This window comes from Bombus pyrosoma, linkage group LG1 (assembly GCF_014825855.1).
Source record: "Bombus pyrosoma isolate SC7728 linkage group LG1, ASM1482585v1, whole genome shotgun sequence".
NCBI classification, from domain to species: Eukaryota; Metazoa; Arthropoda; class Insecta; order Hymenoptera; family Apidae; genus Bombus; species Bombus pyrosoma.
Genome location: NC_057770.1, coordinates 724,002 through 737,789, shown reverse-complemented (window position 1 = coordinate 737,789; position 13,788 = coordinate 724,002). Strand labels below are relative to the sequence as shown.

General features: G+C 30.5%; 3 protein-coding genes across 8 annotated transcripts; 2 read left to right on the top strand and 1 right to left on the bottom strand.

Annotated features, from left to right (window-relative positions):
- On the top strand, positions 1-2,065 carry LOC122566865 (protein lethal(2)essential for life-like). The gene is made up of 2 exons (XM_043724726.1): positions 1-156; positions 749-2,065. The coding sequence occupies exon 2, from the start codon at positions 764-766 to the stop codon at positions 1,283-1,285; it is 522 nt and encodes a 173-aa protein (XP_043580661.1). The 5' UTR covers positions 1-156; positions 749-763; the 3' UTR covers positions 1,286-2,065.
- Positions 2,066-2,097: 32 nt separating this feature from the next.
- On the bottom strand, positions 2,098-5,162 carry LOC122566812. The gene is made up of 6 exons (XM_043724585.1): positions 4,898-5,162; positions 4,444-4,694; positions 3,535-3,857; positions 3,219-3,462; positions 2,636-2,916; positions 2,098-2,540 (listed from the first exon to the last, which is right to left on the bottom strand). The coding sequence occupies exons 1-6, from the start codon at positions 5,007-5,009 to the stop codon at positions 2,303-2,305; spliced, it is 1,449 nt and encodes a 482-aa protein (XP_043580520.1). The 5' UTR covers positions 5,010-5,162; the 3' UTR covers positions 2,098-2,302.
- A 295-nt stretch (positions 5,163-5,457) lies between these two features.
- On the top strand, positions 5,458-13,419 carry LOC122566670 (ras GTPase-activating-like protein IQGAP1). 6 transcript variants are annotated; one of them, XM_043724294.1, is made up of 26 exons: positions 5,458-5,586; positions 6,338-6,439; positions 6,519-6,753; positions 6,833-6,977; positions 7,058-7,215; positions 7,293-7,427; positions 7,502-7,586; positions 7,670-7,761; positions 7,840-8,005; positions 8,075-8,238; positions 8,310-8,444; positions 8,520-8,676; positions 8,748-8,993; positions 9,070-9,218; positions 9,287-9,430; positions 9,506-9,811; positions 9,899-10,063; positions 10,131-10,244; positions 10,320-10,657; positions 10,741-10,965; positions 11,023-11,413; positions 11,492-11,671; positions 11,746-11,875; positions 11,947-12,220; positions 12,295-12,576; positions 12,635-13,419. In XM_043724294.1, exons 2-26 carry the CDS (start codon positions 6,375-6,377, stop codon positions 12,993-12,995), a joined length of 4,842 nt encoding a protein of 1,613 aa, XP_043580229.1. In that variant the 5' UTR covers positions 5,458-5,586; positions 6,338-6,374; the 3' UTR covers positions 12,996-13,419. The 6 variants fall into 6 exon arrangements, with proteins under 6 accessions (XP_043580229.1, XP_043580239.1, XP_043580246.1 ...); XM_043724304.1 differs by having other exon boundaries at positions 5,459-5,586; positions 6,346-6,439; XM_043724311.1 differs by having other exon boundaries at positions 5,475-5,609; positions 6,346-6,439.
- Positions 13,420-13,788: the final 369 nt, after the last annotated feature.

The window sequence follows — 13,788 nt, the reverse complement described above, 5'->3', positions numbered from 1 at the left end:
AAACCCCGGCCGTCAGTACTGCGCAGTCAGTTAAAAACTGCAACTTAAAGTGCAAGGTTCGTACAACGTTCCGAGCTACTAACGAACGACTTTATACAAAACGAACGATTATTTCTTCTTGTGAGTGGTTTATAAAATAAGGATATCCAACGAGAGGTATGTGTTCCAACTTTGTTTAATCTCGTCAAAGTTTTCTAGTAATTTAAGTAATTTTTAGATCGTTTTATCACAAACTTGTTTTCCTTATTCTTGTTTCCATTGTTTTAAATTGTATTTATAATTCATTATCTACCCTTACGGAAAAAAGAAAACGGAAGAAAATAAAAGTGAATACCTTTAGAGAGAGAAAATGTAGTAATTTGCAGGAATCAACGTAACGTTGATATAACGTATTATGGATATGTTTCGTGTATCTAAGAATAGATATTCTTGAAATACGTAAAAACACGATGCAATTCGATTGGTATTCCAGCAGGTATATACATACTTACTTTTGACGTGACATACAATGCTTTATTTCTTGATAGAACAGTACGAAGTATTTACGTTTGTATATGCTATTCTAACGTCGTCGTCGATGTTAATCTTTCTTATATCAACGTTACGTTTGATTCAAAATTCGTTGTTATTTTCGATTTCCAAATTTGTTTTGTACTGAATATTTTTAACCTTCGTAATTTTCAACTTTTTTTCAATGAAATTGCTTCTGATGGCTACATGTTAGAAATTACGCATTTAACTTGTGCAGATCATTCGCATCGATATGGCACTGGTAACTAGAGATCTTTTCCGCAACTGGTGGAGGGATATGGATCGTTATCATCAAGAATTGGAAGAACACTTCAAACGCCTTAGCACCAGAGACGATTTTTGGAAACTACCACCAATGCCATCCTTCAAGGATTTCTTCCAGCCATGGAGGAACATGATAGAAGATTTGGAACATCAAGTTGGAGGTTCGACCACCGTTGACCGAGATGAAAACAAATATCAAGTGATTGTCGATGTGCAACAATTTGCACCAGAAGAAATCACTGTCAGAACGGACGACAAATCAATTACCATCGAAGGTAAACACGAAGAGAAAAAGGATCAACACGGTTACGTGTCAAGACATTTCGTGCGCCGATACGTGTTACCACAAGGATACGATATCGGCCACGTTAAACCGAGTTTGTCGTCCGATGGTATTCTCACTGTCACTGCTCCAAGACTTACTTTACCAGCACCGGGAGAAAGAATCGTACCAATCGAACGAAGTAACGCGCTAGCAATTAAGGCGTAAATAATAAATGATATTATCATTTTTCTTCTAATCGACACTCGTGCAATATATAGAAATTCATCATGAAACTTTTTCTTTAAACTTAAAAAAATCGCACATATTGAAACAGTATGTCAAGGACATTTAAATGTAAAATTCAAAGTACAGTATCATCCTAAATATATTCTTTATGTATGAATGTATTTTATTTTTAAATATAGTAGCATCCACGTATCCGCGGGGAATTAGTTCCAAGACTTTCCAATGATGTGGATAGTAATGAACTAGGGTTCACTACATAGTATAGTTAACTATATACTAGTTTATATTCGTAATAGGTTACGTATCTAACATCTAATTTATTGCCTTGGTAAGCTTGCATAAAAAATAGTAACTAAGGTCTTTCAACGTATTGACACGTTTTTCGTAACTTATAATTGTAAATAGTAAAAATGTCAATATATTGAAATGTATAGGAACCGCGGACATAGAATCTACGAATATGTATGAAATACTATGAAAAAAAGGATCAAAACAAATATCATGAATTGAATTTCTATATAACAGCATCATTATACCGATATATTTAATTAGTAATTTAATCATATTATTACGCAATTTAATTAATAATATCTATATTCTGTATGATTCAATATTACGAAATTTAATTGTACAATGTCCTGCCAAAAATTTGTTATAGGCATTGTATTTGTAACTAAAGAGTTTAATATACACTCGTATACACTATTGTATCTTTAATCAAAGTTTTTTTCAGTAAATAAACGTTAAATATTGAGATAAGAAGATTCTTTATCATTAATCTATAACAATAATATATTTTAATACTATATTTTAATAAAACAAAAATATTTACAAAGCATACAGTGTATTGCGCAGTGTATTTATCACGACCTCTGTCAGTAAACAGATCCTTTTTGTAACTTTGGTAGCGTTAAAAAATTGTATCTTCAAATTTAAATAATTTAAATACCGCGCAATGTACTTTATTATTTATGTACTTTATAATAAGTTCAATTTTTACGAAGGACCTCGATTTTCCTCACTTTCCGAAAATGGTTGTTCATCTTGATCCTGAGGCGGCATTAACTCTTCTAAAACTGTCTCTTCCGGAGGAACCAAACCATGAATATGTCTAGTAGCATGTTCCTCTATGTGTGGAATATGTTCGTAAATCTCTTTTTCGACGTCCACTTTGTCTAGTTCAATTTGAATACGTCTTTTAAGCGGTCCTTCTATTGCATCCATTATCTGATACCTATAAAAAGATTATTCCTTTCTGAATAGCATTATGAATCGATGGACAAACACGCTAATCGTACACGTAGAAGTGGATGAACATCGAGATCGTACCTTAAAAGGTTTGGTAATATATTAATGCTTGCTTCGATTAAGTAATCGACGGTACCAGCTCCGTGCACTCTTGCTTGAATATTACCCAATTCAAGATCAAGACCTTCCATGTTCGGCTTTTGCCGAGTGTCCAGAGGTTGGCTTAATTTTACTTGAACCCTAAAATATTGTATAGTAAAGGAAACTATACCAGCTCTTGATAAAACGCCACCGATCACGCTTATTTCCCAATGAGTCTTTCCTTCAATTTCTTGGGTACCAGCATCGATTGTTGCATACACCTTTAAATGGAAGCAACCAAACAGTACTTATTAGAGATGCACCAACGCCTACAAATTAGATTACAGCAGAACCGAGATAAGTTACGGATTGTAATTAAAATTAATTAGCAAAGCCTGTTTACGATTTACGATGTACGACGTAATAACTGATGTAATCACGCTAATAAATAGGCACATTGTGTTGTGTTTACATAATATATCAACAGGTATCATTCGTGTCGCGTTATTCGCTCCCAACGCAGCTGTGATAGAAAAAGTTTGAAATTAAACTGTTTTGGAAATTATTAAAGAAAATTATTTACTGTTTTGTTCTGTATGCTTAAAGTAACGTTGCCCATTCGGTAAACGCTTCCCAGGCCAGTGATCCAAGTATGAGTCGACATCACCGTGAATATACCGACGGTCTGGCTATAATCCTTCACCTTGAACGGATCGTAGCCTTTTTCAGATATTTGTCTGCGGATCTCGGTTATTAACATATCGAAGGGCGATATAGAATTCGGGAATTGCTGCGGCAACTGTGAGATTTGTTTGTTAGCTTCGCCCCTAAAATATTTGGAAATTTTGTAACCGTTTTTATCTGTAGCACATAACAATGTCAAATTAGATAATCTTTACCTAGCTTTCGTATTTATTTCCTTTAATATGAAAGGTTTAATACTGTCAAAAATAAAGGTGCCTACAGAATTGATCATGCTTTGAAACACAGAGCCCAAGAAACCCAAATTCTTGAAATCCATGTCTATCTTTTCAAATGTCAAATCCAAATCGATGTTTTGTGCTTGCAGTTTACCATCGCTGGCCACTTCCAGCCTGCCAAGTCCTTTCACGTACACTCCCGACAATTTCACAGTAAAATTACCAGCCGATCGTGATAGCCAAGAAGAGAGAGTATAGAATCCACGAATGTTCAGGTTTTTCATATTTAAAGTCACTGAAATCTTTTGAAAACATATCAAGATGAAAATCGATATTAATGCGTTTTTTTTTTTAGATTCGATGTAGTTGTAACCATGGAATTATTTTTTATTCGTTCTATAATATTCATGTGAACCAATTTAGCAAAGATTCCAGGATGGCTCGATCATGCGACGCGACGTATCTGTAATTAGTCACCGATGCGAAACGTTTTACATTACAGTCGTATAATTAGCATGTATTTTTTTTTCGTAATGACAGACGTTCTTAGACGAAGCGATGGATATCTTTTTAAAGAAGAGTCGACGCATAGATAATTGTTCTTTAAATAACGAATGTTATAGACTAATGTTGTCATTTATTGGCCGCTAGTCGGCATTGAAATAACTTTCCGCTTCAGACTTCCAAAGCTTTCGTTTTCAAGATACTGTCAAATTTGTGAATTCATCGTCGATTACATTGAGCTGCATTATCGGCGGTGTTACAAGTAGTTCGCATGTTTACGACTTTTGCATCGAATACATTATATATATATATATATATATATATATATATATATATATATATATATATATATATATATATAAATAAGTTTGGAAAAAATCTCACTTGCATCAAAGCCAGTTCTGATTCCATGTTTACTATCCGGAATTTTGATAAATCGTAAACATTCATTTGTTTGAAATTCATAGTATACATAGAAAACGAATGCTTCATATCCGGTACTGGCAAGGGATCGGGTATAGGCACACCAGGTAGACCTATCGGATCTTCTTGCTGATAGTGCTTTACAATCGCGCGAATATGATCCTCGAGTCGCTTCTCGCCAAGCGCTATTTGTGCTGTGGTATCATCTTTTCCTAGAAAACGTTATCACTTGAAGAATGAGTTAAATAATATGAACAGTGGTGATTACGATTCGGTATACTAGGAGATCGCATCGATCCTACTAATACTGCACGTAATAAAGATAATAATCATAAATTATAAATTAACAATCGATTTATCTCACAGTTATAAAACGAGTGAAAACTTCTGTTTCGTAAATTATGAAATCACTTACCAATAGAATTTTGAACATCACATTGGCCTATTGTTATGAAAAAGGAAAAAAGAAGAAATAATTTTGGAAGATGCACTTCCGGTTTTGACATACAATCGAAATGAACGACCATGACGAAAAGTACCGATCACTATGATGTATAGTAGAAGAGGCCACGCACTCGACTGAGATGCGTCAATGAATTTAGTGAACGATATCTCTCGGGTCATTGAAGGGGCGAGGGTCAACTGCTTTATCTGACCCCCCTTGCCCCCTCCCTTATTCTTGCGTTGTTTCCTCCTTAGCTTCTACATACACTACTTCAACAATATCTGTATATTAACGTATACACAATATGTGCGTTTCATTAATGAATCAACGCATGCAAATGTACGTTAATAAACTTTGGATTTTCAGAAAGCTAAATGCTATATGAAATTATCCGCAAAAGTCCTGGAAAAAAAGACAAAAATATATCAAGGTTCCAGTAATAAATACATATTTTATATCTTCTAGATCGATTATTAATTTCATTAGATTTTATGAATCTATGATTCTTTGAACTGAAAATGAATAACTGACGTGAAAACTTATTTTCCTTTTTTGGTGGAGTGCAAATGTTTGTTTAACATGAATGTGTTAAGTTTATGTAAGAAATGACAAAAGTAAAGAAGATAAAAATAAGAAGATAGTGAAACTTGGAACTACTGGTAGTATTAAATAAAATTTATTCGTAATTACGTTTTATATCGTTTATTTCCTTTAGTCACATATAATAAAAGTAATTATAGTTAGGAGTAATTCTTGACGTTCAAGAAGCTTTTTCTTTTAGTTTCAATGCTTAACTGATTAGTTTAACTGATTTTCAATACTTTGGATCTTAAAGTCTATATATAAAATTGAAATTGGATTTTTTTTTTGTTATTTAGTTATTTTATTTGGTGTTTAATAAGTTAAGAACAATCATTTATTATTTATGTTTTACGTCTATTCGCTTAAATCGAATCGAATCGAGTCAAATTGAATCGAATTGAATTATGAGAGGTACGAAGTTAGTAGTCAATAGTCCTTTCTCATACAAGATCGTCCAATAGTATTGGACGGTGTATTAGAAATTATACCAAAGCTACAGTTGGTACGATTCGTCAGTGTTGCACCATTCTTGTAGTTTTGAACAAGTTTGAATTTGTAGAATTTAACGTACTCTTCGACTATTGTGTGTCATTCTCACTTTTTGTGTGTTAATTGCATTTTCTTATCTTTTGATATGAGTGATATCGACGATAAATTAAGTAATCATGAAAGAGGTAAAATTAATGATCAGTGTGGACATTTAATTTTCTCTTTGTATCCTATATCATGTAAATGTCAAATCGAAAGTTGCAACATGAAATTGAATGTTGTAGTAATATTGTTATGGAATACATACCTAGATTTTAATTCTTTATTTAGAAGATAAAGTTTTGCAGGGACGGATATCCGTAAATCAGCAGATGAAATGGATGAACAACGTCATAAGACAGTTGCTTATGAGTACCTCTGTCATTTAGAGGAAGCCAAGAAGTAAATATGTTGTCAAGTTTTTAATAAATTGTTATTATTCTACTTACTTAAGAATGACTAAATATTCCTTATTTAATAGGTGGATGGAAGCATGTCTTAGAGAAACTTTACCGCCAACGACTGAGTTAGAAGAGAATTTAAGAAATGGAGTGTATTTAGCAAAACTTGCCCATTTTATGGCACCTGAATCCTTGTCTGTTCATAAAATATATGACTCTGAACAAAAGCGCTATGCAGCAGTTGGTTTACAATTTAAACATACAGATAATATTAACCACTTTTTAAAGTGCTTAAAATCCATGAAGTTACCACTAGTACGTGTTTTTTTTCATAAGATTAAATTATTATTTATGATTATATTTATTTAAAATAATTAGAATAATTTTTTAATAGATTTTTCAGCCAGAAACAACAGATATCTACGATAAAAAAAATATGCCTCGTGCAATATATTGTATTCATGCCCTGAGTACTCATTTGTTTAAACTGGGCAAAGCTCCACAAATTCAAGACTTATATGGGAAAGTGAATTTTACTGGTACTCGTGTGATTCTACTATACTGTGAGAAAATGCATGGAATTGATCATGTTATTTTGTTACCATTTCATTCTTTCTAGAGGAAGAAATAAATGCTGTTAGTAAGGAATTAAAGAAATATGGAATTCAAATGCCTTCGTTCCAAAAAATTGGCGGCTTGTTAGCAAATAGTATGGAGATTGATGCAGCAACACTTCATGCTGCAGTAATAGCAGTCAATCAATCTATTGCAGAAAAAGTATGGATGTCACTTTTATTTATAAAGTATTTTAAGTAACAATTTGAATAATTAATGAATGAATATTTCATTTTAAGAATAATGAGAAAATATTAACTGCTCTTCAAAATAAAGTAGTGCAGTTGAACAATATTATGCCTTGCTACTGTAAGGAATACACTGATGCCTTGTTTGAAGCAAAGGAATCTAAAATACAAGCTATGCTTAATAGAGTAAGCAATGATTCTCCTAATCAAAATTTCTTTAGTTATATTTCTAATAAGTATTAATAATATAATTTTAACAGTCTCTTAATGATACTTATGTACCAGATGTATATGATGAATTATTAACTCAAGCAGAAATTCAAGGTCATATTAATTGTGTTAATGGTAAGTTGTAATGAAAATCATTATTTTCTAATTATTATTTTTTGAATTATGTTTCCCTTTCTAACTATGCACATCTTTTTTAGTTCAGTGTACTATGAAAAATATAATTCAGTCTATTTGTTGTAAAAATAATGATTTTATGGATATATTAAAGACGTCTACATTGTGTTTAAAAGTATGTTTTATCTTGACATTCTTATTAATATATTCGTTTATAATTCTTCTATTATCAGTATTATTTTATTTTTTTCAGAATATCATTCACGAGAACGCGCAATTGTATAAAGAACAACTAATGCAATTATTAGAAAGCTCTGAATGGAACAATATATATTCAGAAAGCAATTATCATCATTGGAAGCAACTATTTCAAAAGGAAATTGATAAAGCAAATGAAATCGCACTTAAATCTCGGAAACGTTAGTATTGCATAACAAAGATTATCTTATTAAATGTAATTGCTATTCCAAATATTTTTCTTAACGCAGGTGAGGATTGTGTAAAGCTTTTAAATTTAATATTACAAAATGGTGTACGAGATGATTTTTATGAAGTTCTAAAAAAACCTGACTTAGGATTGAGAGAAAAAATTGATGATTTTGCATTACCGTTATATTATGAAGAGATGAAAATTGATCGTATTGAATCGCAGGTAAAAATAGAATATGTAAGATATAAAATAATGTAAAAAATTTGTATTAATAAAAATAATATCCTTAATAGAACGACCTTTCATATAGCGATATTATAGCCAGTACGCGTGTTTTATCAACGATTGCAGAAATTAGTAAAGCTGTAGACACGGGAAATCCAGATTTAGTTTATCAAGCATTGACAAACCCAGATTGCCATGTTTCTGTGAGTTTAAATTTTTATAATTATAACTGTAATGAGTAATTATTTTTGTGTATATATATACATATCATATCTTAGGAATTAGATCAAGGGACTAAAGTAAAGTATTATAGAGCATTAGCGGCAGTTCGATGTAAAAAGCAGGCAGCTGATGAAGAATGTCCTTTATTAACATATATCGATATTCAAGATTGCATTGATGCTGTCAATCAGCAGTGCCAAATTGATGATGAGGGTATATTTTGTGTAAACTGTGTACATCTATGTAAATTATATAACATTTTTAATTTTTTAATGTCTTGACAGTAATACAAGTTCTACGTCAATTAAACTCTGCTGTCGTAGAAAACGACCGAAATGGTATTATAGCTGCTTTAAAAAATTCTATTTTAAAATTACAAACCCCTGTTTCACCAGAAGATGTATCTCTTTATTTGAAATTATTTAAAAAACGCCTCGAAGAAAAACATATTGATGGTTCTGAATTGTGGCTAGAAGATGTAGAAAATGTAACAAAAGTTGTTAATACAGAATCTTTGAACGTTAAAAATGGTACAATGCATGCATATTTTATTTATTTATTATTATGCTTATAGTGCTTCAATAATATTTTTCGTTTTTTTTGCAGTCTGTAAATTTTTATCAAACATTAATACTGGATTAGAGCGAAATGATGTGTTACTTACACTTCAATGCCTCCAAAAATTTGGTATTAAAATACCAGAGGAATATGAAGCAAACTGTTATAAAACCTTATACAATTTAAAAAATATGAAGGTATAATTGTACAGTGAACTATATATTTAATGCAGAATGTAATTTAATAATTTTCTTCCGTATTTCAGAGTGAAAAGTACAATTGCGAACTTGTTCATTATGTTACTCGTAAGAATAATGAATCCTATTTAGATTTAAAAAACTACAGTTATACTTGGGATTGTCCAAAAAATATGACGGAAACATTTTATATTGACATGGAAGACATAAAAGTATTGTACAACTAAAAGATTTAAGCCATTTAAATCAAAAAAATGTTAAAAGGTATATCTGTTGGTTATTTCCAGGAATTAATAAAAAGTATTACTGCAAGAGAATACGAAAAGAGTAGAATAAATAATCAGATAATCTGGTTCCAAGCTTATGCCCGTGGATATTTACTGAGAAAAAAACTTTCTATTAGGTTTACATATTTTTATAATAATGTAGATAAAATTATTCGAATCCAAGCTTGGTGGAGAAGTGTAGTACAGCGTAAACAATATATGAAATTACTAGAAGATAAAAAAAAATATAATGTAAAAGAATTTCAAAATACGTCTTTGGAAGTGGAAACTAAATATGCAAACATATTGGATTATTATAGAAAACATGTAAATGATCCATTTCTTTTTTGTTGCAACTTTATATATGATGCATTAAGAATTGTATTAGTTTATTTAATATATTATGTTTTTTAGGAAGAAAAAATTATAAAAATACAAGCCTTCTGGCGGAGTCGTGCCGAAAGACATGCTTTCCGTTCACTGTTATATAAGGAAAAACCACCATTTCCTGTAGTTCGTCATTTTTCTGCGATTTTAAATTTTAATGCAGAGGATTATGACAAAGACTTACAGTTACAAGTATAAGTGTTTAATATTATAACAATAGTTCAATTATTTATATTCTATAGTGAATTTACTGTTGCAGAATTTAAAACTCGAAGTTGTGCAAAATATACGACACAACCAGGTTTTATCCCAACAATTGGATAGTATGGATATAAAAATTGGTTTACTTATACAAAATAGAATTACACTACAAGTAATGTTTGAAATAAAAAAAATATACTGAATTTAGACTTGATTAAAAATATATCTACAAGACTATAAATTTTAGGATGTTGTAGCCCATGGGAAGAGCTTAGAAACTCTTGCAAAGCAAAAGCATTCCAACAGAGATCGAAGAAGCTCTTCATCAGATGGTGTTATTTCACACAAAGGCTTAAAATCATTAACTAAAGAAGGTCGAAAAATGTTGGAAGGATATCAACATTTGTTTTATGCACTGCAAACTAATCCAAGATACTTATCAAAACTTTTATTCCTCTTACCTCAAAGTAAAACGAATAAGTTTCTCCAAAATGTAATTTTAACATTGTTTAACTTTGGATCAAATATCAGAGAAGAATATTTGTTATTAAAATTATTTGGTAGTGCATTACAAGAAGAAATCAGGTATAGTGACCATTATATAAAAATATGATATGATGAATATAAGTCAAATGTAAAATAACTAATAATTATGATTTAATATATAGATGTAAATTTCAAAAACCATCTGAAGTCGTTACCGGAAACCCTCTTGTCTTGAAAATGGCAGTAAATTATGCACGGCAATTAAATGGCCAAAGAGCTTTGAGGCAAATTGTTGGACCAATTATTGAAAAAATTTTAGCCGATCGTACATTAAGTATAGAAACGAATCCCGTTGATATTTATAAGTGCTGGCGAAATCAGTTAGAAATGGAAACAGGAGAAACATTGTAAGTTTAAAGCAAATATGTAAGTCAACGTTGTTTTACAATCATTTTTTTCAACAGGAATTTGCCTTATACAGTAACACAACAACAGGCTTTAGATTATGAGCAAGTACAAATTAGATTAAATAAAGGAATAGAATTATTGCAAAGTACTGTTTTAGAATTTTTGACTAAAATAACTGAATCACGAGATTTAATACCATATGGAATGTTATATATGGCTAAAATTTTAAACGACTCCTTAACTGAAAAATTCCCAAATGCTCCAGAAAAAGATATTTTGAAAGTAGTGGGAAATTTGATTTATTATCATTTTATAAATGCAGCTATTGTAGCTCCAGATGCTTTCGATATAATTACATTACCAATTGATAGATCATTATCAAACGATCAACGAAGGAATTTAGCGAGTATTGCAAAAATATTACAATTTGCTGCTTCTAAGAAAGGGGTAATTAGATTTATTGTAATAATCATAATCTTTAGAACTAAGCAAAAGACACACATTTTACATAAATTTTTGTTTTAGTTTGGTGAAGAGGCCACACATCTAGTTTGTTTGAATCCATTTATAATTGAATGCCATGAAAAGTTTAAAAAATTCTTCCGTTATTGTTGTCAAATTGAAGATCTAGAAGAACATTTTTGTATACACGAATATACGGAAGCCACGCTCATTCAGAAACCTGAGATTTATATTTCTTTACAGGTAAACGAACTGTAATAATCACGCAAAAATCAAAAATTTCTCATTATTAATCTTTCTAATTATATTACTTACAGGAAATTTGTGACACTCATTGTCTTATGTTAGAATATCAAGATCGGATAGCATCAGATCCAATGGATTCCTTACATGATTTGTTGGATGATTTAGGTCCTGCACCAACTGTTGCATCTTTACTTGGAATCTGTGAGAAATAATTTATTATCATTCATTTTATTTAATTGAGCCTAGTATGTTATATTACAATTATTTATTAGCTGATGTTGCTTGTGAAACGAATTTAATACGCTTTGGGAAAATGGAAGTATGTCTGGTACTCACGAATAAATTTCAAGTACTAGAAGACGAAGACGCTAGTTTGAACAGGCTCTTCATAAAAACGAAAGAATTATTGGTTTCTGTACTGCAGTTCTTAAAAGGTCAAACATTAGTTAAAGCTCTAGAAGTTCCTGTATGCTCTCCTGTACAAAAAGATCTACACGACATAAAATGCTCCAGCTTATCGCCTACTTTAACAACTATTCATAAGAGGTACAGTAATTACAGTAATTACAGAAACAAATTAGTAATTATTAAACAAAAAAAAAATTAAAATTTATTTACAGTTCATCCTTGAATGATTGTAAGCTTCAGTTACGGGCGTATCTTAATAAACTCGAACTTGACGGATGGGTCAATCGAGACGATGGGTATCAAAATATTATAACTGCAGTGGCCAAAGATCTTTGTAATAAAGGAAAATATCGAATTATTCGGAATAAAGAATTACAGACTTTACGAACAACTAAACAAAGACTGGAAGAAAAATGCAAATATTACCAAGAACAAGTAGAGTACTATAATGAATATATACAACGATGTTTGGAGAATCTACACACGGGCAAAGGGTACGTATATAATTTTTCCTTACATTTCATACTTGTAATTGATACAAATTATTTACAGATCTTTGCGAGCATTTAAAGCCAGTCAAAAAAATAATCACGTTAAATTAAGATCTAAGATGACACTGAAATATTCTGCGGCCAAACTACAAGAAAAGGGAGTACTGTTAGAAGTTGATGGACTTCCACAATCGCAGTTTAAAAATGTAATTTTTGAAATAAGTCCAACAGAACATAGTGGTCTTTTCAGCGTACGTTGTAAATTTATGGGAGTAGAAATGGAAAAGATTGATATCGACATACAAAAATTGCTTGAGTTACAGTTTGAAGGTGCACCAATTATGGATATGTTTGGTAAAGCAAAAGTTAATGTAAATTTGCTGTTGTATTTATTAAATCGAAAATTTTATGGTAAAACTTGAAAAGAAGAGAGGATTAAATTATGTTACTTATATAGCTATATTAATATGAAAATTATGCACTTGTGCAATGTCCTCTTGCAATTATGAGTCTTTAAACAAAGATTTGTCACATATTCTTTATAGTTCGTGAAAGTTTTAGATTTGATTTACAAAATTCACAATTACCGTATAACAATTTTTAAAATATGATTAATATTTGTAAATAATTATATTTAGAAGAATCTGACTTTTTTAATACAAGATTTCGTGGTATGCATGTATCTATTATTGTGAATGACCAGTATAACATAACAAGGTATAGACAAATTTTACGAGATCTTACAAATTTATATATAATGTAAAACTTGCCTGCAATGATTCAATTGCTTTTAATTTCATGTAATAAGATATATTTAACAATAATACACAAAGAAAATCTATGGAACAAAAGCTTTTAAATATGATTAGAAATTTTAGAAGAGAGAAATATATATTTTTTAAATTTTATAAAAATAAGTAAACTAACGGTAGTAAATATCACCTACTGCTAAGATAATACTCTTTTTAAATTTATTTGTATAATTAAACCTAATTCCATCAATGTGTACCACTCGTCATTTTGTCCCTCATTTTTATAATGGATGTATTGAGTAATTGTATATATATATATCTTATACGAATATAAATATTTTTACGTTGCACCATTAAAATAAGATAAGGCATATTCTCAGAAATCTTTTAATGAGAGCAATAGGTTGTCTATTATTATCAATATGTTTTATAATGCTATACATGTAATTTATATCATCCTTTA

Coding starts and splice junctions, on each gene's coding strand:
- LOC122566865 (XM_043724726.1), top strand. CDS start 764: ATGGCACTGGTAACTAGAGATCTTTTCCGCAACTGGTGGAGGGATATG.
- LOC122566812 (XM_043724585.1), bottom strand. CDS start 5,009: ATGGTCGTTCATTTCGATTGTATGTCAAAACCGGAAGTGCATCTTCCA. Junction 3,858..4,443: donor CAGAACTGGCTTTGATGCAA/GTGAGATTTTTT, acceptor TGTTTTCAAAAG/ATTTCAGTGACTTTAAATAT. Junction 2,917..3,218: donor TAAGCATACAGAACAAAACA/GTAAATAATTTT, acceptor TTCCATTTAAAG/GTGTATGCAACAATCGATGC.
- LOC122566670 (XM_043724268.1), top strand. CDS start 6,144: ATGAGTGATATCGACGATAAATTAAGTAATCATGAAAGAGGTAAAATT. Junction 7,762..7,839: donor CGTCTACATTGTGTTTAAAA/GTATGTTTTATC, acceptor TATTTTTTTCAG/AATATCATTCACGAGAACGC. Junction 8,006..8,074: donor CGCACTTAAATCTCGGAAAC/GTTAGTATTGCA, acceptor TTCTTAACGCAG/GTGAGGATTGTGTAAAGCTT.